At 37.5% G+C, this 22,644-nt stretch overlaps 3 protein-coding genes across 9 annotated transcripts; 1 reads left to right on the top strand and 2 right to left on the bottom strand.

Annotated features, from left to right (window-relative positions):
• Positions 1–267: 267 nt before the first annotated feature.
• Positions 268–18,249, bottom strand: LOC136408450 (uncharacterized). 5 transcript variants are annotated; one of them, XM_066389420.1, is made up of 17 exons: positions 18,103–18,249; positions 15,966–16,048; positions 15,481–15,813; positions 15,304–15,417; positions 14,906–15,066; positions 14,695–14,828; positions 13,660–13,881; positions 13,324–13,436; positions 13,103–13,268; positions 12,724–13,053; positions 12,511–12,665; positions 12,073–12,321; positions 11,718–11,900; positions 11,518–11,656; positions 11,120–11,313; positions 10,714–10,916; positions 268–10,580 (listed from the first exon to the last, which is right to left on the bottom strand). In XM_066389420.1, exons 3-17 carry the CDS (start codon positions 15,658–15,660, stop codon positions 10,484–10,486), a joined length of 2,640 nt encoding a protein of 879 aa, XP_066245517.1. In that variant the 5' UTR covers positions 15,661–15,813; positions 15,966–16,048; positions 18,103–18,249; the 3' UTR covers positions 268–10,483. The 5 variants fall into 5 exon arrangements, with proteins under 5 accessions (XP_066245517.1, XP_066245519.1, XP_066245518.1 ...); XM_066389422.1 differs by having other exon boundaries at positions 11,120–11,310; XM_066389421.1 differs by having other exon boundaries at positions 13,103–13,265.
• Positions 18,250–18,712: 463 nt separating this feature from the next.
• On the top strand, positions 18,713–20,256 carry LOC136408486 (protein TEX261). Its single transcript, XM_066389477.1, has 5 exons — positions 18,713–18,999; positions 19,077–19,156; positions 19,220–19,441; positions 19,919–20,021; positions 20,072–20,256. The coding sequence occupies exons 1-5, from the start codon at positions 18,930–18,932 to the stop codon at positions 20,185–20,187; spliced, it is 591 nt and encodes a 196-aa protein (XP_066245574.1). The 5' UTR covers positions 18,713–18,929; the 3' UTR covers positions 20,188–20,256.
• A 61-nt stretch (positions 20,257–20,317) lies between these two features.
• LOC136408476 (diacylglycerol O-acyltransferase 2-like) lies at positions 20,318–22,281 on the bottom strand. Of its 3 annotated transcripts, none has more exons than XM_066389463.1 (5): positions 21,909–22,281; positions 21,267–21,528; positions 21,075–21,211; positions 20,771–21,021; positions 20,318–20,721 (listed from the first exon to the last, which is right to left on the bottom strand). In XM_066389463.1, exons 2-5 carry the CDS (start codon positions 21,515–21,517, stop codon positions 20,338–20,340), a joined length of 1,023 nt encoding a protein of 340 aa, XP_066245560.1. In that variant the 5' UTR covers positions 21,518–21,528; positions 21,909–22,281; the 3' UTR covers positions 20,318–20,337. The 3 variants fall into 3 exon arrangements, with proteins under 3 accessions (XP_066245560.1, XP_066245562.1, XP_066245563.1); XM_066389465.1 differs by having other exon boundaries at positions 22,043–22,281; XM_066389466.1 differs by having other exon boundaries at positions 21,267–21,532; positions 22,098–22,281.
• Between the last annotated feature and the right edge of the window lie 363 nt (positions 22,282–22,644).

Below are 22,644 nucleotides of genomic sequence, written 5' to 3'. Positions count from 1 at the left end.
AAAATTTCCTCATGGGGCTGCATGGTTCTATAAATTATACATCGAAACAAACGTTCGCCCCCGTAGCACCGTGAGGGTGATTTCGTTGGAGGGAGCAGGCGTAATGACGTCTTATCGATTTGTTGCCGGAAGTCCCTTTTCGGTTGCATTACCCTCCTGCAATTTTCGAGCTCGATAAGGGATGGAAATGCAACTTTGTTGTTAATCACAGATCCCAGGGGGCTGCACTCGAGAAGGGAAACTTGATGAGGGATCGACTAAAAAACGTTTTATCTTGTGAAGTTATTTATTCAATATTATGATTGTTTAAATAGCTCTTAGTAAAAATTGAACAGAGCGGCACTAAATGGTGATTCAGCTATCGTCGTGTATCTGGCCAGATTCTCTGACAACAACATATGGCACCTAACAACGAATTTATTATTTGTTTAGCAAAAATCGACGATAGCTGCATTATTTGATGAACTGAAACATGATACAAATGACACAGCCCATCAGCTTTCTTCTCCTCGCACTCAACACCTGAAAACTAGTCATCCACCACCTGACATTTCTCAAAAGGGTCATTGGCTAAGCAGAACATTAATGGGCCGGTTCTTCAATGCCTATTTAGGGAGGCAGCTCTCAGTCAACAACTTACTGACAGATAAATGTTTGCTAATGAAACACCTGCGCAGTTGAACCTTTTGACTGCAAGTCACTTCTTATGGAGTTTAGCGAGGCACTGAAGAACCTGATCTATGTCATTTATATTAATATCCAAACCACTATAACACAAGAGGAAATCAAGCTATCTCTGCTAAATCCTCTAATGAATCTGCAGTGTTAACGAAAATCGCCCAAGTTGTAAATATTGAGGGTGCAGTCTTCAGCACAGCGTATCGCTAAATATATAGAGTGTCCTGAAAGATCATTTTGTAAAAAACACTTCAGGCCTCCCTCCCTGGGGGTGGTCCAGTGCCACATCGGCCACACTGGCTCGGGACCGGTAAAGACTTGACTGTGACAAAACAGAGCTTTAGCAATGCGTTAGGGACTTCGAAGGGTATATCAGAGGAATTATAGGGATTAAATCCTGGAGCAAAAAATACCCAATTCGGAGCCAGGGAACTACAAATCTGGCGAGGGAGACCAATAGTAAAAGTGGCGGTTACCTCGCAGAAGCGGGATCAGGCGTATTGCAAGGGGGCTCATGAAATAGAGCTCGTCATGTGCAAGTCGCAATGGCTGGAAATATGACTATGCCGATTCAACAGTTTAAATAAGTCTATAGCGTGCTGTAACAGAATGTGAAGGCCATAAACTCGGCAAAACTCAATAAAGAAGGTACTAGTAAGCTGAAACATCAATCATCAGAATGGCTAAGTAGACAATCCAGACGGAGAATTATTATCAATATTAATTAAATCTGCATATAAAAGAGCATCACCGGACATTCTATTGGTGATCGCTGGAGTCAATCGAATTAGCAGCCTGGAAAAAATGCTAGCAGGGATGTGGTTTCTGGAGGAGTGGCAAAGACTTGCGCGCGACGCTGGATTGACAGAAGTGTTAATAGGGCACGGTATCTTCAGTACATGCCTTGAGCAAATCGGCAAGAAATCCAAAACTTGTTGGCTTTGTATGGAGAGGGCCGCATCATACGGTATGCTAATGCATTAAATATGAACACATCGGACCCGAGGCAGGCCTCGAGGGCATTTTAATGTACGAACAAACATCAGTCTCAAGCAAAACGAGTCGCAAAAAGAGTCAAGAAAAGAAAATTACACAGAAAGAACTCGCTAACGTCTACCCAGTAGATGAAGAACTTGGTTATGGTCCATCCGTGGAAATATCAAAATTCGGATTCATTGTCAGATCAGAAACGATGTTCTGAATCTAAGTCTAGTTCAAGTGGTGGTGCCCGCCAGTTCGACTGGGCTTATGCCGCCAGTTAAGAACGATGGGCCTAGTCCAATGGAGTCTCACGAAAATCAAGATAAAGAGAAGAAATAGATCTAAAGAGCAAGAAATGTTTGCTAATGAAAGAGCAATACTTTAGGGCCAAATAAAATTATGAGTGCTAAGCAGCTGGAGGAGAGCGAAAATGGGCCAAAATTGGCTGGTGGAATATCTAGAAGAAATGCCTCTCACAGAAGGATTAGTGAGATTGGCCTAATCACTTAAGCCGACAGCACACTGATTAAACGAAACCGGTTTCAATGAAAACGTTTTTGGTTAGTTCCGTTGGGGGGAAAACACTATAAAACATACTGAAACAACTTCAGACAAAATATTTTTCTGGAAAGGGTTTTTGTTTCATGGATACGTTTTAATATAAAATAAAAACCTTTTACCTCTCAGAGAAACATTTTTTAAACAACAAATTTTGTTGTTTTTGTATTTTTACGCCGACAAAACGTTTAAACATGTTTAGTCTCCCTCAATGTGTCACCACTTGTTTTGTGCACAAACACTCCAACGCACTTCGTGTTAGCCCTTTGTATAGAAAGGTTCACCTTCCATAACAAGGGTAGGACATGGAGGTAAACGATGGGATGCTATTAACATAGAGTCCGGCAGAAACATCCGCTGCCACAAAACTTTAATATCTTCGTCCTCTAGACTCACTCATTGTTACTATTGTATTATCCAAGTAAATCGTGATTGCACACAACTGCGTAAAAAAACGTTTTTCTTTATATAAAAACGTTTTCGCACAAAACGTTTTCACCTTCCCAGTGCGCCTTGAACGTTCCTAAACTAAGAACAACTGTTTTATATAGAAACGTTTTTGTTGCATCAGGGTACTGCCGGCCTAAAGCAGAGTAACAGTCGTTTGGAATGACCACTTCAAGAACTTCTCCATCGAACAATAATCAGGTTTGGTATATCGATTAATGGCTGAAACACAGTTATCTGAATCAGAGATACAGAACTGGTCGCGGGAGGGGTGAATTCTTCTTTCCTTTAAGGGACTAAGTAATCTGGGGCCATATCTAGAAGGTGAAACCAAGCAATTTGCTCCATGGATCGGGCAAGCTACCCCGCATTTGAGGACGCATTGCCTTAGTGAATGAAACAGTTAATAAAATTCTTGTACATCGTTTAAGAGATAACTTTGCCCTGTTGTAATTATTTTATGAATTTTAATAGATCGTAAATGATTCGCACCAACTAGCGAGACATCTTAAACGACCTATTTGCCGCGTTTCCCTATTCAGAGTCATGAAAACGAAGTTTCTAATTTTCCAGATTGTCTATAGGCAAAATTACCTCCGAAGGCAACGTAACCTCAACTCGCGAAGCAGAGGGAAAGGTCGCTCACCCCTGAAGGCCTAACTGGCCCCCTCCGCTAACCTTTCAGATCACCCTATACATTTACCTTAAGCACCTTAGGGCCAACAACTCACAATCCTGACAACTTTACTTGGAAAATTAAATTTCTATGGAAACGTTGAACGTATTGGTCAGCTTCGTGGTCTACATGGAAGTGACCTTGAAGTTGCCAGTACCGTTGAACGTTTCGGGCCGCTGTGGCACTGAGGCATTTCTCGTTAACAGAACAATCACATCTTGAAGGCAATTGCCCACGTTCACAATTTCTCATCTCCGGTCTTGGGCAAAAGACCATTACCTTTGTATTTGCAATGCAAATTTCGTCATAAATGACCAGGTGATGCTTGCCCGAGCCCAAACAAAAAAGCAACTTTATGGGCAAAAACATAAAACATGTCGTTCAACTACACATTTTTTTTTTTTTTTTTTTGGTAAAGTAGCCTTACGAACTAGCGCTTTGGCCACTGCTCTGCAATTAACCTCCTATAGTTACTTATAACTGTTAAGTTACATTATAAAGTTTATAAGGCATACGTCGTTTAAGGTTCAAAGAAATGAGAATTCTACACTAGACAGTAATTGTTGCCGAATTATGCAATTTCGGTGATTTGATTGGAGAGCACACAAATTATCTTGGATGATCTTGAAACTACTGTTCGTTTCGCTATTAAAGATGCATTAATTTTACAGAACTCGAAACGCACGTTTTGTTAATAATTGCTACTGAAAAATAAATGTTAGTTTGTTATGCTAGAATCGAGCCTCTGAGCGCTAATTGTAATACTTTAACATTTCATTTACCTTGCCAGATATCTTTAACAGTATTTTTCCATGGACTGATTAATTATTAACGCGCTTCTTTAATCAACACAAAACCATTAACTAACAACAATTATTTATTAATTTATCGTTTTGAGCGCGTTGTGATTGGTCTGAGGCGACCATGCCTGCGTGTATCTGACCAAATACCACACGCATGCTTGACACGTGATGAGAATCGGTCACCCACGAACTTTCAATTTTTGGCATGAAGGTTTTCACTCTTAAACAGAAGTGCAGATCCATTTAGAGTAAGCGGAGCGACTTTTAACTTTAAAATAGAAATGTTATTAACTTTTTATTGTTTCGCAGTCGACAGAAAAATCATGCTTATGATAAATACACATGTTTCTTAAACAACTATTTCAGTGTGATTTTAATGTTGTGCTAGGGACGTTAATTTGTGCTCAGAGGCTCTCGAGTTGCTCTTATCACACTAAACACATGTTTCCAACTAGGAATTGCGTGTTGTTCCCAACAGCGCGACATCCTCAACAATACAAAATTTCTGTACACTCGCACAATACGCACACACACAAAAAATATAATAATAATTGTTAAAATATTTTATTTTTTTTTTGCGGGTCGCCCCGCCATCATCATATCGCTAGAAGCTAGATTTTGCGATATTTTTTTTTCGAGTTTATGCGCAGCTGAAGGCAAAGTCGAATTTTTTTAAAACATTTTTACATAACTGAAGTGTTATTCCGAAGGTATAGTGACTCGCCTTCAACCGATATATTATTATTAACGTTTACCACTTAAATCAAACGAAAAATGACAATAATGCCCGTCAGAAATTGCTCCGACAGGCGAACACCAACTGCAAAAATCTTATTTTAACGGTCTACCAGGAAAAATCATACAAATATGCAGTAAATTTTACAGTGTGTTACAAAGACGAATCGCCTTTGAAGTTGTTGGGCAGACCTCATAAACAATATTAACAAAAAGAAAAATTCGATTCAACATTAATCTGACGACCTTGATAAATCAATTTGACACCCCTAAAGCCAGGACCTAGCCCCTGTGCTGTGATTTATTCATGTGATGCCCTTGGGAAGGACTTCAACGCAAAAAGTCTCCCGAAAAATTGTCATGTGAATTGTCTAATATACAGGGGGGCAAAATGTCGACAAATGGATTTGTCAGACAAAGAACGCTCGAACTTGAAACATAAATTATTCAAGAAGAGTGTTAATCAATCTTGAACAAAAAAGCGACGATACTGTTAATTTCTCGTCGCAAAAAACTTGACCACGTCCAGTGAAATGGGCAGTTTCTGTCACTGTTTGGCAGCAGCTGCCCCATTACTAAAGTCAGGGCATGACTCAAATTGCTACAGCGGATGACCGCTAAGTACACGAGTAATTCCGTTTACTTTTTTTGATATATGAACGAATTAAAAGCAACAAACATTCCCGATTTAAAGCCACATTCCTTGATATACAAAGAATGCACAAAAGGTTCAAATCGAAGCGAAGTTAAAAAGACTTTACTTTCGAACATGACCTCGTAAGCATGTATAAGTCGCAGTAAGATGAATTCCTGAATTCCCTTTTGGAGTTCCACTATAAAGTGTCGTGAAAATGTCTGTTATTAAATATTTACCGCTTAGCAGAGATGTCAAATCGCGGTCGTCAGACACAACTAACCAACAAAAACAGCCCTCTTGACCCTCGACAACTAAAAAAAACCTCTTAAATTTCCTACTTTCGATATCGAAATAATATTACTTAAGATTGATCTACACGGCGACGCGGACACGAACAAATAACTAGCGGCGTCGCCGTTCACCGTTTCCAAACTACACTACAAAATATGCTTACAAAGACAATAAAATTCCACTAAAGCGGACGCGAAATCAAATGAGAAGATACCGCCATGGACCCGGACAGATTTGACATGACGACTTTCGGCACTGGCGGCGAAAGCGTACAGGATTCTGCACTAAAACTAATATGGCAGTCGTATTTTGTGTGTGGGGCATCATCAAAGAGACGAAACCCTCGAAATCTGTCGGTCCAATTTGGGTATATATAAACTTTGAAAGCCGCACGAAATAGAACCACTGGCGAAGAAAGTGCTGAAACAATACTCATAGGCGGCAAGAGTAATGTTACATATTATTGACGTTTTAAATTTAATTTTGATTCGTCCTTCGTACCTAATCGGATTCGATTATATCAGGTGAGTTTTTGTCGAACTTTCATGAAAAGATGTCGGAAATTATCGCATATACAAAGTCAACATTTGTTAGTACAATTAAATCAAAGAGTGCAGGAGTTTGAAAACGCGTCAAGGGTATTCAAAAACAGAAAATCTTCTAAAAAGCTCCACTTCCAATTACGTATTAGGTAAGTTAAGAGTACCCAGAAACCATCACCAATTCAGCTCAGTCCATACATCTAAAAATATCTCAATTGACTGAAAAGTCACTTTTTGGTACTGGAAATGAACTCGAACTGATACATTTTCACTAAAAAGCGTTTCTATTTACGTTTTCTTTAAAAACCTGAATTGACAAGGATCGACGTAGTATCTCAAAGTGATTACTCTGAAAATGGCAACACTGCGACGTTCATTTGTCAAAATGACATGGCCATCGTAATTAGCTAACCCACGAGTGAGACACAGAGACAATTAAATTTAACTGCTGTGTAAGAGAGAGTTTGATGTTGCCAGACTTTCAGAATCTAATCGCGAAAATTTCACCATGTCAAAAGCAGAACTGTCCAGACATTATTCTGATCTCAGATGATATGGACCGGCTTTATTACTGAGAAGTCTTGGAACCTCTAGTGACCACAGATGAAGAAGTCAAATATTACTGGGAATAATTCAAAAATTGTCCATCTTTTAACGTCTAGATGGAAGACAATCAAAGCCAAATAAGACAGATACCTATTGTGTAATACCTGCCTAGTATGCACGACACGGTAAAGGCAGTTTTTAAGATATGTATGGGGCCATGAGGTCAATAGTCCCTTCTGGAATTATAAATTTTATAAAACTTTACATACTCACTAATTTGCTTAGTTAGCGAATTAATGAGTATGTTTGTTAACCCACGAGGAGGAAGTTAGAATAGAAATATGGCTCTCATTGGGTAAATTGAATATGTAGTCCTCCGAGGACTTCAATGTTTCCATGAAGAGTATAGAATAGTTATAGTAAGCGAAATACTACAAAAAAAAAACGAACGTTTATAACATTACCGGGGCCACCCGAATCTCCAGCAACTAAAGCGTATGATGAATAGAAGATCTGCAGGGTACAGTGAAGACCAAGATATCCCAATACAGGAGAACTATGAGGAATTGGTTTTAGAACTAACTAATAAGGTAAAATAGCACAGAAGCACATACTATTTAATTAAAATTAAATAGTGTAGTTAAGAATTGAATTAATGTAAGAGCCTCTACAATTATTACTCACAAAATAATATACGAGCAGTTGTTTAAAGATGCAGCCTTAAAGGCTGCTAGACTTAGATGAAAGTGGGGTTCTGATAGCAGATTGATGAGGATTATCAACACATTTGCTTGCTCAGTTTAAGAATTTACACTAATAATTGGTAGATTAAATTGACATGTTATATCCAGGGTCTAAGAGAAGCACTGTTCCTATTGATTTGTTTGAGCATTTTGTTACGTAAATGAATAAAGAGATACTCATGATATAAATTAACGATCAATTTATTTTATACTTAGTCAGGTCATTCTATATATTTCGTTGAACCACTGGTGCAAATGAAGAAAGGTTAATCCCCCTATTTTCTATAAACCACATAATGGTTCATGTACGTTAAAAAAACTGTTAAAATACATTTAACTTTATTGTATCATGTGAAAGGATAAGCATAGTAACTAGCCCACAAAAAGAAATAAGGAGGTAAAGACGTATATTGTATCAATTAACGATGGCTGGTCGTATGCCAGGTATGCCTGGTAATAGGATTTTAAGCATAAACGGCTAACCCTCGCCTGTGCCAGAAACCATTTTCGTTTTAGGGCTATTGTATGAGCTCTTGCCCCACACCTCAACAAATTAGTTAGTCTTATTTACGTTGATATATTGAAGTCTTTATATAAATTTCTTAAAGATTGCATTTGTTTGGAGCGATCATTGTATAGAAGCACTTTGTAAAAGTAAGTAACTGATTGCTCTCATACTAGAATCCTAGTAAAGAGTTACATGTTTCTTGAGATGCTAGTAGTTATGCAGTCGCAACAGTGCCAAGTACTCAAGTAAATACAGAACCATTTTTTTTGCATCTAGCACTGTAACTAATACCCAAAGCAATTACTGTCAATTGGAGAGAGAAGCTTTAACGATAATATTTGCATTAAACATTTTTTCATGTTCCTATATAATAGGGAAGTTGTTACTTCAGTTTACCCTTAAAATCACTGCTTGAAGCCAAAAAAATCTTATTACAGCTGCAACAAGAATTCAAAAATGGGCCGTAATGTTATTGTTACAAAATTTGTAAAAAAAAGAAACGTTGATAAACAATGCAGTTGCACCTTTAAGTCCCCCTTTAAATAATCAGGTGGAGGTGGTTGATGTGTCATTTGTCAATTTTCTTAAAATTGCATGCATTTACGACGGGAACTCAGGCAACGTAAAGTTAAGACAGCTCTTTAGGATATATTTGGGACAATGAGGTCAACAGTTCCTTCAGGAGTTACAACTAGTGACTTCACTGTTGACTTGGATGATTACAATCAGTTCTTGCAATATTCTAATGACATAGTGTTATAAAACAAGGAGTAATTCATGGTGATTAATATCCCTGCAGAGATAGCTTGAGAGAGTGAGCAGATGAAAACGGTTTTGAAGTGTCAGTTGGGAAGACAAATTAGCAAAGGTAGCCCCACTTAAAAGCAGCATCGAATGGAATAGGTAATATAAATATTTGGAAATCACCTTGGTATATAGAATGCAGGCAAGTGGGCACATATATAGGGTGGTTTAATTGATATTCGACACAATGGAGGAAGATGGATCTGGGATCAGACATTACGAACTCTAACAGGGTGTATGAGAAACACAACAATTATCTTTATACTGCGAGAAACTGGGTCAATGACGCTGTTATTTCGAAAGATTTGGGTCGGTCAAGATTCTCTTTAAAGAAGAGCTAAAACAAACCATTTAATATAAATAAAAACTCATCCAAATGTTTGTGTGACTGTGGCCAAAATGGTGACATAAACCACATTACTTGTCAGTGTTCCAGTAAGATTCAACAAAGTCTATGCTACGCACAGAAATAAGTTCCTTAATTAAAGCTCTAACAAGAGTAGAAAACATTCTAAGTAAGCCATTGGATGGACCTGCTATCTTACTGATAGCTTGAGAACAACCTGAAAATTTAAACCTTGCAGGTCGTCGGAAACGACGGGAACTCATAAATTCGCAAAGAACAAGTTATCTATGTTGAGCTGTGTAACACTGCAATAACGAAATTTTTTTGTAAATGTTCTTCTTCATCATATTCTTTAGCGGGACTTCAATTTCGAGCTTCTACATGTATACATTATATGACATTTATAGTTTCTGAGATATTGCTGATGATTCCTATTAAAGAAATATCCTGTACACAGAAATTTTTTTAAGTTTGGAATTCTTAACATATCTGCATTCTCCAGACAAACAATACCACCCAACACCTTAAAAAAATTCGACGTACCGCTGCTGCTTTTTTACAGTTCAAAAATTCCGAATCGTCAGAAATGATCAGAAATATGTACAAGGAATTCTGATCGATGTACCGCGTAATTTCAATTTTCCTTTCTGTTAGAATACACCTACCCTACAACAAAATTTAGCTTTTTTTGAAATATTTAGTAAGCTACCACTAAACGAATTTAACTAAGACAAAAACTACATATCCTTCCCCATTTATTGGCCGTCGACAAAAACTCACCGCATGTCCCATAATGTAGCCAATTTATAACGCTATAACCGAACCACCTAAATCTTCATTCGACCGACTAATTACACAAATCTCTATAAACCCCACAAGTCGTCCAAGTACCTACTCCTCGCCAGCGATAAAAGATGCAAAACTTAAAAAACATTTACACACAAGCAGGCTGAAACAAAGTTCTGTTAATATAACATTACATTTCATCAGTTTATGACCAATATTAAGGGATCAGAGAATTTTACGCGAGAACTTAATTCGACGAAAAATGCAGCTCTTTGCTGGGCAACGGTTCTTAAGTTTTGCATCCGTAAGGCAATTGCGTTTACATCCTCAGTTCAGATTTCTACGCTGAAAGTGTAAAGGCGATAGCCCCGATTTTTTAGCATTATAAAAAGGGAGGGGTTTTTAAAGGGTTACCGAACGACGAGATGGGAAGGTGGGCAAACTGACCAGACGATCTTCCTGTAAAAGGCTGGCAAAGCTCCAGGCGCTGTCCATGAAACTGTAAGAGAAAATAAATAAGATAACAGCCACGAAAGCGACCAATTCTATATCTTGACTTTGACGATTCTATGTATATTATTCCCTCCCTTAATAAAGTTGCCATATATCACATTAAACGCCTGTGTTCTTACCTATGACGACGTATTTTCTCCACGGAGCCGTTTAAACCGCGCGAATCAAGGTAACGATAACCGCCTAAATTGGACAAATGAAGGCTGTTTAGGTCTGACAACAAACGTTCGGCTTCTTCACGGCTCTCTTCTCGCAGCTTTGAGCTTGATCGATCAGCTTGAGGGGTAGGGACTATGGTCCTCCAAGGACACTCGCCACTTTTCTAGAAAACATAATAATAAATTTATTTCAAGTAAAGTAACAGCTGTATCTGCATGTTTTTTTAAACAGCTTAAGATCAGAATATTAACGTGTTGTTAACTTAATATTTGTCAGACTCGTTTCTATAAGATCTAATTTTAGAAATAAAGTTAACAACGCATTAATACTTCTGCAATTAAGAAACATATAACAAATGGAACAAACCTCAGTTCCCGCCCAGATATGCTTCAGGTCGCAGTTGGAATATTGCGGCAAATTGGCAGGCCACGGGTGATTTACGATGCAGTGTTTGCAGAACATGCTTGAGTTTTTGGGCGTGTCGCCCCAAATCACTTTATTGGTATCACACGAGCCGTCCACCTCTGTTGAATCTGAGTTTGATGGATTTAATTCTTCTGCTAAAGCAAGGAATGAGAACATTTTTAGGAAACAGTGAGATGTCTGTGTGTTGAAAACAGGGTTGTGACATAGTAGGGAAAGCCAAAACAGCCTTTTCATTCTAAATTCATCAGAGATTGCAAAAGTAATTTTTATTTTAAGGAAGAGCAGTTGTAAAAACAGTTCTCTGAATTTGAAACTAATATCTAAAATTTACTACTTACGATGCGGTGGTGGAGGTATCCAATCGCTCGAATCGTCGTGTTTTACGTTAGACTGAGACAAATCGGCATCCACTAGCTTTCTCTCTTCGTATAGAGGTCCTAACGCTGCTTTGTCTGAAGGATCGTCGGTTTGGCAAGCCTACATCACAACAATATTTAATGAAAGCGAATGAATAAATCATGTGAAATAAGTCTCTAACCTTATCGTTTTGGGACACCCAGAATTTCACCTGGAACTGTTGATCTCCAACTGATTTGCGGGTTTTGGGCATTTTCATTAATTCGTCATTGGGTGTCTGCATTTTGAAATCATAATACCTTCTCATGTCGCCAAACTCCGTTTGGAGACACAACGTTCCGCTATCTGATCTTTCAAACTTCACCTATACAAGAACGCAGGTTAATGAAATTGAAGACAGTGACAACAAGGCTTAAAATTTATGTCAATGGCAATATTCTTATGAGGCGTTATGAGAGTGGCTATCTTGGCTGCAAACAAATGCTAATCGCGGCGTTGCCATTAATGATTCAAGTTTTTCTTTAGCCATGACTGACCTCATCGATACTGCTCTGAACGTCAAACGTGGTCCCGTCTTTAATTTTCCGCTCCTCTCTTTTCTTACGCTCCTCGCGTGCTATAAGCACGTCCAATGGTTGGAAGTGAGTTTGGCGGTTCTGCTCTTCTGAAACACTCGGTGGGTTCAAACTTGAGGAGGGCTGATTAATGAGGCTACTAAACGGATTCGAATGCAACGGGGCTTTGGCCAGCAACGGAGGGCGGTATTCGCAAAAGGCGCTGTTCTGCTGCAAGCCCATTTTATAACATTAGTGTAAGTTAATTGGACCATTATATCTAATCATTTTTTAATGAATTTAGATTACACAAATGTTTGTCGACTTGGCTACGTCAGAAATCTTGGTGAACAAATGTTATAATGATATATAGCAACAATTGTTAGAAAATATACAATTTTTGTTTTATAACTGACTTACACTGCTGTGGTTAAGCAAGCTCAATGAAAGAGGATGAAAGGCATCCCGCGGGTAACTGTCGTGACGCTGGCGGGTTCTTGGCACGGCTATTTTGCTGCTTTGCCCCAACTCTTCCAGTAGGTCGTTGATTCGCCTTTGCTTCATGAATTCAACATCTGGCAAGTCCCAATTAATTAAAGATGACAATTTTGTTACCGTAATTCAATAACTCACCCTGCTTCTGCAAGTCACCCATATTCCCCAGAAGTATGTTGCGCGCCTTCGAATAAGTGTCCCAAAATTGCACCGTAGAGCAATCTCCATCACACTGTTCATCCTCCCAATCATCATTAAAGACTTTCTCCTCCAAACTGTCCCTGTCCACATAATCAACGTAAACGCCTTGATTGGAGACTCGTTGACGTGGCCGCTTATATTCTTCTTTAATGGCGATTTCATCCTCATCATCATCTAGCTTTCGTGCAGGAGAACGTTGATATTCTTCGCGGAGGGCGCTTATTTCCGGCTCGATGTCAAGAGTAGTGGTAAAAGGTTGATTATCCGCTAAAACTCAATTATCAACTCTGACCAGAAAAAGTTATGATTTACTTGCCTTTTTCTCCAATTGAATACAGATCATTGACATATCTAGCTAAGGCGTCTCTTTTAAGATCTTCTGTGGGCAGGGACCAAAGCGCTCTTGAATAGAGTGGGACAGGGGAGCGGGGGTGTTGGTTGTTGTTCTCGAACAGCCGTCTTCTCTTCACCATATTTTTCTGCTTTGTGGAAGTTCCAACATTGAAACAAAATCTGTGGGACAATTTAAAAACTCACCTTAATGGACCTATTGGGATCTTTGCATTCCGCATTTGCTAGCCATAGTTTCATCCTGCCTTCTTGAGTGTCGGCATTCCCTGTCCGTTTGGGGCGCTCTCTCTCCAAAGATTCTGATGAGAAATAATTTTTAATACAAATGTCAGAGATCTAAGCCAAATAAATGCTTTTCAAACCATAGAAAAATGCTCTGTATTACAAAACTGTCAAAGTTGAGGTGTTTATGATTACATTAGAAAAGCTTCCTGACATTGCCTGCACCATAAAATATTGGCTGATAAGCCATAGTGGTTTTATAAATGTTTAGTCATAAGGTATAACTTCTTTTTTACTTACTAGCAACAGGGCTACGACGGTTAGGAGGCGTACATTCCACAACTACCACGAAATTCCCACGATTTGAAGGCTCTGCCGCTTCTCTAGATAAATCGCGCCCGCAGTGCGTCCTCTTGTGGCCAAATCTGTTCCGATTTTGATTATCTCTGCTGGGCGTTTTCATGTTATTTTCGTTGAGTAGCTGATTGTTATTATATCTGCGTTTCGATTTCTTTGAAGAACCTAAGGAAGATAAAAAAAAACACTCACAAATTATCTTCCTTCTTGATAAATTAATTCAGTAAAATAAAAAGTGAATAAGACGTTCTGTGTGAATGTTCTGTTGTTCGAATGCAGCAAAGACTCCATCATTCAATTATTCATGGGCTTGAGACAATTGTTGAGTCTCCCTGTATACAAGATAGACGATACATTAATTTTGAATATCAGAAAGTGAGTAGAAATACGGCACGGACGGGTAGACTATTACATATCGCAAGTTACAACAAAAAAGGTATATTTTCTACTTAAAAAGAATCGGAAACCATATTGGGGCAAATGTCGGTTCTGCAAACACATCAACACTCTGGAATACAGCCTAGTCTGATAACGAAAGGCAGTAAGTAGAAGGAAAATGTCGCTGAGAAATAAGTAAAAAAGCATTGAAGGAAGCCATCTCTTGAACAGTAAAGACGAATAAAAGTGGAACAACGTAGCCGAATTCCCGAAGGAACTCATATTAATCCAAGAAGAGGTACTGTGAGCGACAATTAAATTTCATGTTAAGTTGATGGCAGCGGTTGTCTTCACCGGATGGAACCAATGCTTGGAATATTTAGAAATTACACGGAATCCCATTATTCGAGGTGCTAAACAGACTCAATGCTACTTGAATAATTGCAGTGTAAGGGCAATTTCAAACCCACACACGATAAACATAATCTAATCTAACCTAATGAAATTTACAATGGCGAAAATAAAGACACATAAAATTAATATATGGAAGTATGACTTCTGGGGCATCTAATATTATACATAGATGGAAATAATACATACCTGGGGGTGTCCACTTGGCAGATATCAGATTGGTTTTTGATTTATCAGAAGGCCATTTGTCTAAAACCAAACTGATATTGGAGGTGAAATACAAATCCGATTTTTGGCTGAGGGGAGGAAATGCAGCGTAATACCTGTAGAAAAATGTTTAATAAAGTTTTAGCTATGCAAGCTTAAACTCAAAGGCCAAGCCCTGAAGCCAAGTACTCACTTTTGTGCTAATTCCGTAGGGGAAATTTTCTTGTTCATTTGGTGCTCATCTTTATCAGGCACAGACACCTTAGTATCTTGGGTGGGCCAAACGTCGCTTTCTGAATGCACTTCACGAAGTTTCTCGCAAAGTTGGTCCACAAGCGCTTCAACTTCGCAATTCTACAATAAAATCGATGATATATTTCAAATTGAAAATATCTCCCCCGGTTAATAGCGTAAAAAAAGCAAAAAAATGACAAAAGGATATTTAAAAAATACGAAACACAAAGCAAGAAATGCACAAAACATAAAGCGAAAAATATAGGCACTTAGTGGCGATTCTGCAGGATGGAGTTATGGACTGTGAAAGAAAGAAGCAAAAGGGATTATGTGCGCATCAGAACAAACAGTAAGTACCTGTTCCGCAGCTGTCATGAGACATTCGACTACTGCCGAACGCTTAATTTCATCAGCATCAACGTATGCATATTTTCGCCACGACTTTGCGCGTCTGAGACGTTTGTTTCCCTCCTAAAGCGCCCCAAAAAATTCAATTTCTAGCTTTATGCCAGAAACAAATTTCCAGATATATACCTGATTCAGCCCTGCAATTATACATTCGTCTTCAGCACTGATGATATCCGAGGGGTCTGCATACATCAAACTAAGTATGTAGCGAGTGTAGAGCGCCGAGTCAACTCCCAATGCTTCAAGTTGTTCTTCGAACCAAACTTGGACCGCTGAAGGCAGTGACCGCAACGGTCGGTACTTCATAATATTCTAATCTAAATTAAAGAATCTTGCACCTGAACTCCAACCTTAAGTGCCCTTGTTTCGTGGTTACTATTTAGCCAAGAGGTGTGGTATTAATGGCTAATTTGGCAAAGCCAAAGGCCATTTTAAAATATGTTGTCCATGTTTAGTTGCCTGAAGAGGACATACGTGGATCTAAGTAACTTTTATAAGTAATATTGCACTCTCAATCAAACCATCATACTTGTGACAAATATTCTTCTCTTATAAGAAACTTAGTACTCTCAATCAAACCATTATACTCATTACAACAACAGAATGCCTACCTGGTCTGGTATTGTTTGCTCCCCTTAATGGTGCAATTTATTGGTTGAACATCAAATGAGGGTTTGTTAGTGCCATGACATACCTGCAAAGAGAAATACTTTAGGAACTGATACTGGTAATAATAAGGAAAGTCCCTGATGATTACCCAAGCCCCTTAACCTTATTTGACTGTATTATCTTTGTACTAAGTAAATATAAAAATCCTGCTTTTTGTTTATTTAAAAAGGCTCAAATAATATATAATAAATAGACGGTTATTCATGAAGAGATAAAAACTGATTAAATGGGAGTTTGATGTTAATAAAGTAAACTAATTTAAGCAGTCTAAGATTTTCCTGAACGTACTATAAGGGCATAAAGATGATCATTAAAAAAAACCTCAAATCAAATTATTGCGTCCCATAACCACTATTTACGATTACTGCAAAAAGAGAAAAGAGATATCAAGGATTTTGATTGACTAATTAAAAGAGGCGGGAGGCACAAAAATGAACTTTGTACCGTATTTGGGCATGAATGGAAACTTAACATTCCGTCAGCACGTGTCCAGATGTTTTGTCGTTTTCAGGGTAAGCGTCACATTCCAAGTTCTCAGCAATACCCTACAGATGTGGATATTCTCAGAGGTAACAATGACCCAGAACTCAAAGAGAAATTTCATTCTTTTCCCTAAAGTATTTCCAGAACGTATTTACACTCTAGGATCAATTAGACTATATCATTTAGGTCAATCAGACTACTCTGCTCCTATAGCATATATATTAATTTTGTGGGTCAAAACCTTTTCTAGCAGCATGTATCTGTTACCTGCCTCTTCCCATTTATTATAAGAATGGACCTCATCATGAAGGTCAATGTAGCGTATTTGGGCCGAGGCCCTTAATACATTGTACACTGACAGACTAGAGACACTTTACTTTTTCTCATGTATTGAGATGTTTAGCTATTACTATGCGATTGTGAATATGGTGATCGGTGTATACATTTAAAAAAATCAAACCCCCAAGGGAAGTTGTTAATCACAAAAGAAGGTTGTTAGTAAAAAATGCCCATAGTACCCACCCCCTTGCTTTTCTGCTCTCTTCTTGCAATCTTGCACACCATTAAACTATAAGCCAGACCAATCAAGCTGTATCAAATTGAGTTTTGCATAACTGTGATCAAGAAACTATTACTAGTTCTGACTTGGTAACAAAGATTCCAATATCTATTTTCAATTAAAAAATCATATACTAGTAACATACAATAATTTGCCTATAGGTTAAAGGTTAGGTACATCTTTGGAATGTCTTATTGTGATAATTGCTAACTATGGATAAATTGAGAATTACTGGACTATCAATAACTGATATTTATCAATAGGTAAATAGCAATAAATTATGAAGAGGCAATTTTCAAAACCACCCAGTCCTACCCTGCCTAATCCTACAAGGTACCATTTACCAGCCACCCATAAACCAAAATCATTTGTCTGAAATCCTTGAATTTGACCTTTAATAAAGAAAACGGAGTTTTGAGGGTTGTAAAATGCAAAATTCTTATCTTAATCTTCACAGAAGGTTTTGTTAGCTCTATTGACAGGCAAATATATTTCTTAAGAGAATTCTAGAAAGGGTAGGTAGTCAAATAAATGGTATTGTAAACAGGCCAGTAAAAGGTCCAATAAATGGGAAGTGAGCGCCAAAATGAGGATCTGACGTAGGGCAAATTTTAATTACCTACCATTGAATACCACGAAATAAACGCATTTTAATCTATTTTTAATGATGAAACAGAGACCGAAGACTGTATTTTACGTGTAGATTCTACATTCTCAGTGTTTACATTCTACAGTCCCCCCTACAATATACAAAATGGGTACCAGATTTTAAGACGGTCAATATGGAAAGAATAAAGAGCAACAACGCATTTACACGCTAAATTAACACTTCAGCCCTCGAAATAACTTCGAAAAACCGCAAAAAATAATAAACAGTTCGGTGGGAAATAAAATAGCAAATACGCCATTACTTGTCAAATTGCACAACACAACAAAGCCAAAAGTGAAATCGCGATTTTCAGTAAAGGAAAATGCGGTTTACGCGTGATTTTTAATTTGTCGTTTAAACTATAATACGAATAATGGTTTAAACTTACCTTCTTAGCACAAAACGGTGTTATTTTGAGATATTTTTCTTGTTCGAAAACTCAGTAGAACATGGCAGAACGGCGCGGAGGACGGCACGAGCACTCAGCAAACGGATCTACTCGACAACTCGGCAGTAGTCGGTAGATTGACATAAGTTCGGTTATTCATCTGCGAAGTCCCAGTGAAATCTTCGGAAATACTCGGAATTCGAAGGAATATATTTATCTCTTTTTGTTTCTCGACAAATTTTTGTCTCTTTCACTTTTCAGCATGCTCCCTAGTGAAGCACCGGGGATGCTAAATTGTGCGATGCAAAAAAAGTCGCCAGCGTAAAAATCCTGATTGGAATAAATAATCAAAAGATGCTCATGTACCATTTTGTCAATATATAAACCTATGCCCTACAATGTTCAGATTCGCTTTATTTCCGAAATACAGGTTGTTAAAAAACAATTTTGGTGGGTTTAAAAGAATTGGATACTAATTAAATAGAAAATTGAATAGGTACGGCACCGTTGCAAATCATTTTCGTGATCTACAGTTTTTAACAATGACAGCGATAACTATTAGTTTTGAGGTTAAATTTTATTCTTTTCTTTGGTACTTCTCAGAATTGAGCCTTTTAAAGACCGTTAGAAGTTAGCGATTCCCATACACGAGTACCTTAGGAAATATCCATTTTAAGAACTACGAACATCTAAAAATAGAACATGAGAATACAAGCGTAACCTTGGAAGGACCCTTAAAACAGTGGCTCAAACAAAGCAAAAAACACATCCACCTTATTAATTAAAAAATGAGTTATTTTAGCACGAAATAAAAGTTATTAAGCAAAATGTGGTTCTTAACACTCGTATGTTATTTATCAATACTGGCTCAGGTAGTGTTTATCACAGTATCAATAGGTAAGACCTCGCGATATGAAAGCTTTCAATCAGTAAGTAAACTACTCGACTGAATAACCAGCCAATTCGTATTTTAGCCTCTGGATTGTATTACATTGCAGAACTGGTAGAAGAGTATTCTTCGATTGCTAAAAAAGTTATCTGGTGGATGAATGTGGTAGGTTTAAATAATCTTAACCCACTTTGCCACACAGAAGTGTAAATTCTACATTATTTGTAGACTGTAACTTCTCTCTATGTGTTTCTATGGCTGTTTGAAAATTTTCCAACAGTGATGATTATTTGTGGAATATTGGCTCAAGTGTGCCATTTTATGATACTCTCCAATTTCCCCTTTGTAGCCTTCTCTTCACCTCAATTTATCTTTGGGATGATATTTGTGGTTGTAAATCATTATTTTGCATTTAGCTATTTCTCGTCAACTTACCACCCTTTTTCAGAGGTAAGATTACATAATTTTATAACAAATTTAAATTTTAACTTACCAAGACCTGGTTGTATACCTTCAGTTTAAATTCCATCCAAAGTTAGGCTCAAGATTCTGACACTTAATTATAAGTGATATAACAAGTGCACTGAAAATAATTTATTAATTTTAGGGCAATTTGCACAAATTTAGTCTAAAATTATCTAGACTTTTCAATGCACAAATTATGTTCAGAGGGGAATTTCAAGAACCAAATGCCAACCAATCATGTTAAAGTTAGTTGTGTATATTACTGTGTTTACACTTGTTACTTAATGAAGTATTTAATTTTTAGTATAACAAGTGGTGAATGAAATTCTCAATGGAATATTTATGTCAAATCTGGAGCTTAAATTTCAGGTTGGGTTTAAACCTGAGTTATACAAGCTGACCTAATAGGTAATTAAACATATAAGCAATTTATTAAATCTTTAGATTTGTTTTTGGCTTTAGGTAATTGCTTATTTTACCTTGTACTTATGGCTAGTACCCTTTGCCCTTTTTGTGTCACTCTCAGCAAATGACAATGTTCTACCAATTACTACTGACCTATCAGGTAATGATATGTATTAATTAATAATTTTTTGAGTAATAGTTGATTTTTAGATGTGGATGTAGTGTCCAGTTACATCTCTAAAAGAAATAGGAAATATGGTTTATTGACTTTATTTTCTTATGCTAAGGAATCCCTGCTCCCAATGAGGACAAAAAAAGGCTTTTAACTTATTTTTAGGTGAAGTTACGTTTTGTACATAGTTTATTAACGGCCTAATTAAACATGTTTAAGTTTTGTATCTGTCTATTATTACTTACAAGTTTTTGGGGAATTGTTTCTATGTCAAAGATAACAACTCTACTTTCTACAAAAATATTTATTCAATAATAAGTTTCTTATTTTCAGGATCTTCCAAGTAATTATACTTTTGTTCCTCAAACATCTTTTGCAAACCATCAACAAACATCGAATGATACTGTTCAATTTGCTCATTGGTTGGATTTTCTATTTTTGGAATGTTCATAGGTTGACCTACTACAACCCAGATAGGTTTTCTTCTAGGTACCAGGCCAAATGTATATTGGAAAAAGCCCCTCCCTACCGGAACAACTGGAGCGATTCCTATCCATTTCCTGATAAATTCTTGCACTTTCCTCAAAGTCTCTCCTTCCACTTGATCAAATGTATCAGTTTCTCCAAAAGAGAGTACCGGGACTAAAGGAGATCCATTTTTGAGGGCTAATTTAATAAAGCCTTTTCTCTATAAAAAAAAAAGTTATTCTTGCAGCTGCTATGTTATAATGAATCACCTTTTTCAGTATGATTTTGTACTGCCCAGGTTTACAGTAATAGCTCTCTTGAGCACCACCAGGCATCAGCACGCATACGTGCCCTCCCTCTGGATACTTTAGGATGTAATCTATGGCTGTAGCCTCCGCCGAAATTCCCCCTAAAGATAGTGCCATTTCTCGGAAAAAGGGCATGATGTAATGCTGAGAGAGGGTCACTACGTGTACTTTGTGATGGGGGAAATACGTATTAAAATCCCCGTATTCTGTCCCTGCAAGGGAATCCAGTAAGCTTTTGCTTGTTTAGAGATTTTCTATGGCCTACCAAAACTACAGAATACTCCTAAAGATAGCATTCCGTGAGGAAAACAGCAAAAGAGATAGTTCTTTTTGGGATCCAGTTCGACCCACGGCAATCTTTCCAGGGTAGTAGGAAAATAACTCTTCATATATTTCCACCACCTGCAAGTAATTCTCATAAAAGACCAGGGATTTATTTTCATTTGTAGTGCTTTACCGCCAGCTCCTCACCCATTTCCAGGCTCTCCCCCCTTGCTGACTGACCGGCTTATCCCAGAACATCACCCACAAGAGGTAGGCAGTGGTGAGCAACCAAAATTTCGTAAAAAGTACTAAATAAATTGAGAAAATCAGGCATATGAACCCGCCGAAAATCAGCCAGACGAACCCGGCACCGGCGGCCAAAGTTTGAAGTCGGCGGTCCATCGGCACCTTCAAGGGGGCGAAGCGAATCCCACCAATTTCCATTTTGGTACTGACTGGGTGAAAAAAACTTATAACATGATTTTTTTTTAAATTATGACAATAAACGTCGCAAATGCATGTAATTAATGGAAATATTCATGGCATCAAAATATGACCTATCGTACTTAGTACTTAGATCTTTAATCCTTGCGGCTATTCGTCGTTTTTTTAACTATTTATGAGTCTCTTAAGGAGATATTAAAAGCAATTATTTTGGTCAACAATAATGGTGCAGAAATGCCGTTAAAATTAACTAGAATTTAAACGCTTCCATATATTAACTTGATCGTTAGAAGCTCAATTACTATATATATGACTAAAACGTATTTATATTGGCATTAAAAGTTTAAACGATATCTTATCTTTATTCCCTTTAGCGTTAAGCTTCTATTACCTGTAGCTAATGCTTGCACCTAAAGACGAACACAAAATCTAAATTTATTTATACCAAATACTTTATATTCAAAAATAGTACCGGTAATAAAAAAACTCTCAACGCCACATATTTACAGTCAAACACACAATTACCTATACTTGGTAAAGTAATAAATTGTCCACAATGATGATAAAATAGTATACTTAGTAGCACGTGAATGTTTTCTTTAAAGTATTTAATGTGTATTTTCTTCGACGCTCTCTCTTCTTTTACTTGAAATAATCGATCATGTTATGGGTCGAGATTCCATTCGACCCAGTAGAAACACGCCGGCACTACTACTATCCAATGAAATATTCGAGGTCGAAAAATATAATGAGTACCTCATGGCTAATTCAAGTGGAAATCTCAACCGACAGGACGTGGCGACACACATACGAGGGGCAGTCATATAGACCCCAAATTCTTTCATCCAAAACCTTGGCCAGTACCTCCTGAACGGATAAGAGGGGAATATGGTATCGACTTATGAAATTTAACGCTAAAAAGAAATTTTTCATATTGCGAAAACGATTTTCATTCCTTACAGATCAAAGTGTTTTGTACGTGCACTTGGTCAATCTTTGAATCTCAAAAAACTCCGAAATTTATTCGATTTTCAACGCAAATAAACAAAGTCAAAAATACGTGACGTGCAGAATACATAAGTAGCTACAGATTAAAAAATTGCTGAGTAAACTTCACATTACAAAGG

Source organism: Euwallacea similis, chromosome 4, assembly GCF_039881205.1.
Source record: "Euwallacea similis isolate ESF13 chromosome 4, ESF131.1, whole genome shotgun sequence".
Taxonomy (NCBI): Eukaryota; Metazoa; Arthropoda; class Insecta; order Coleoptera; family Curculionidae; genus Euwallacea; species Euwallacea similis.
This window is presented reverse-complemented; position numbering and strand designations above follow the sequence as displayed.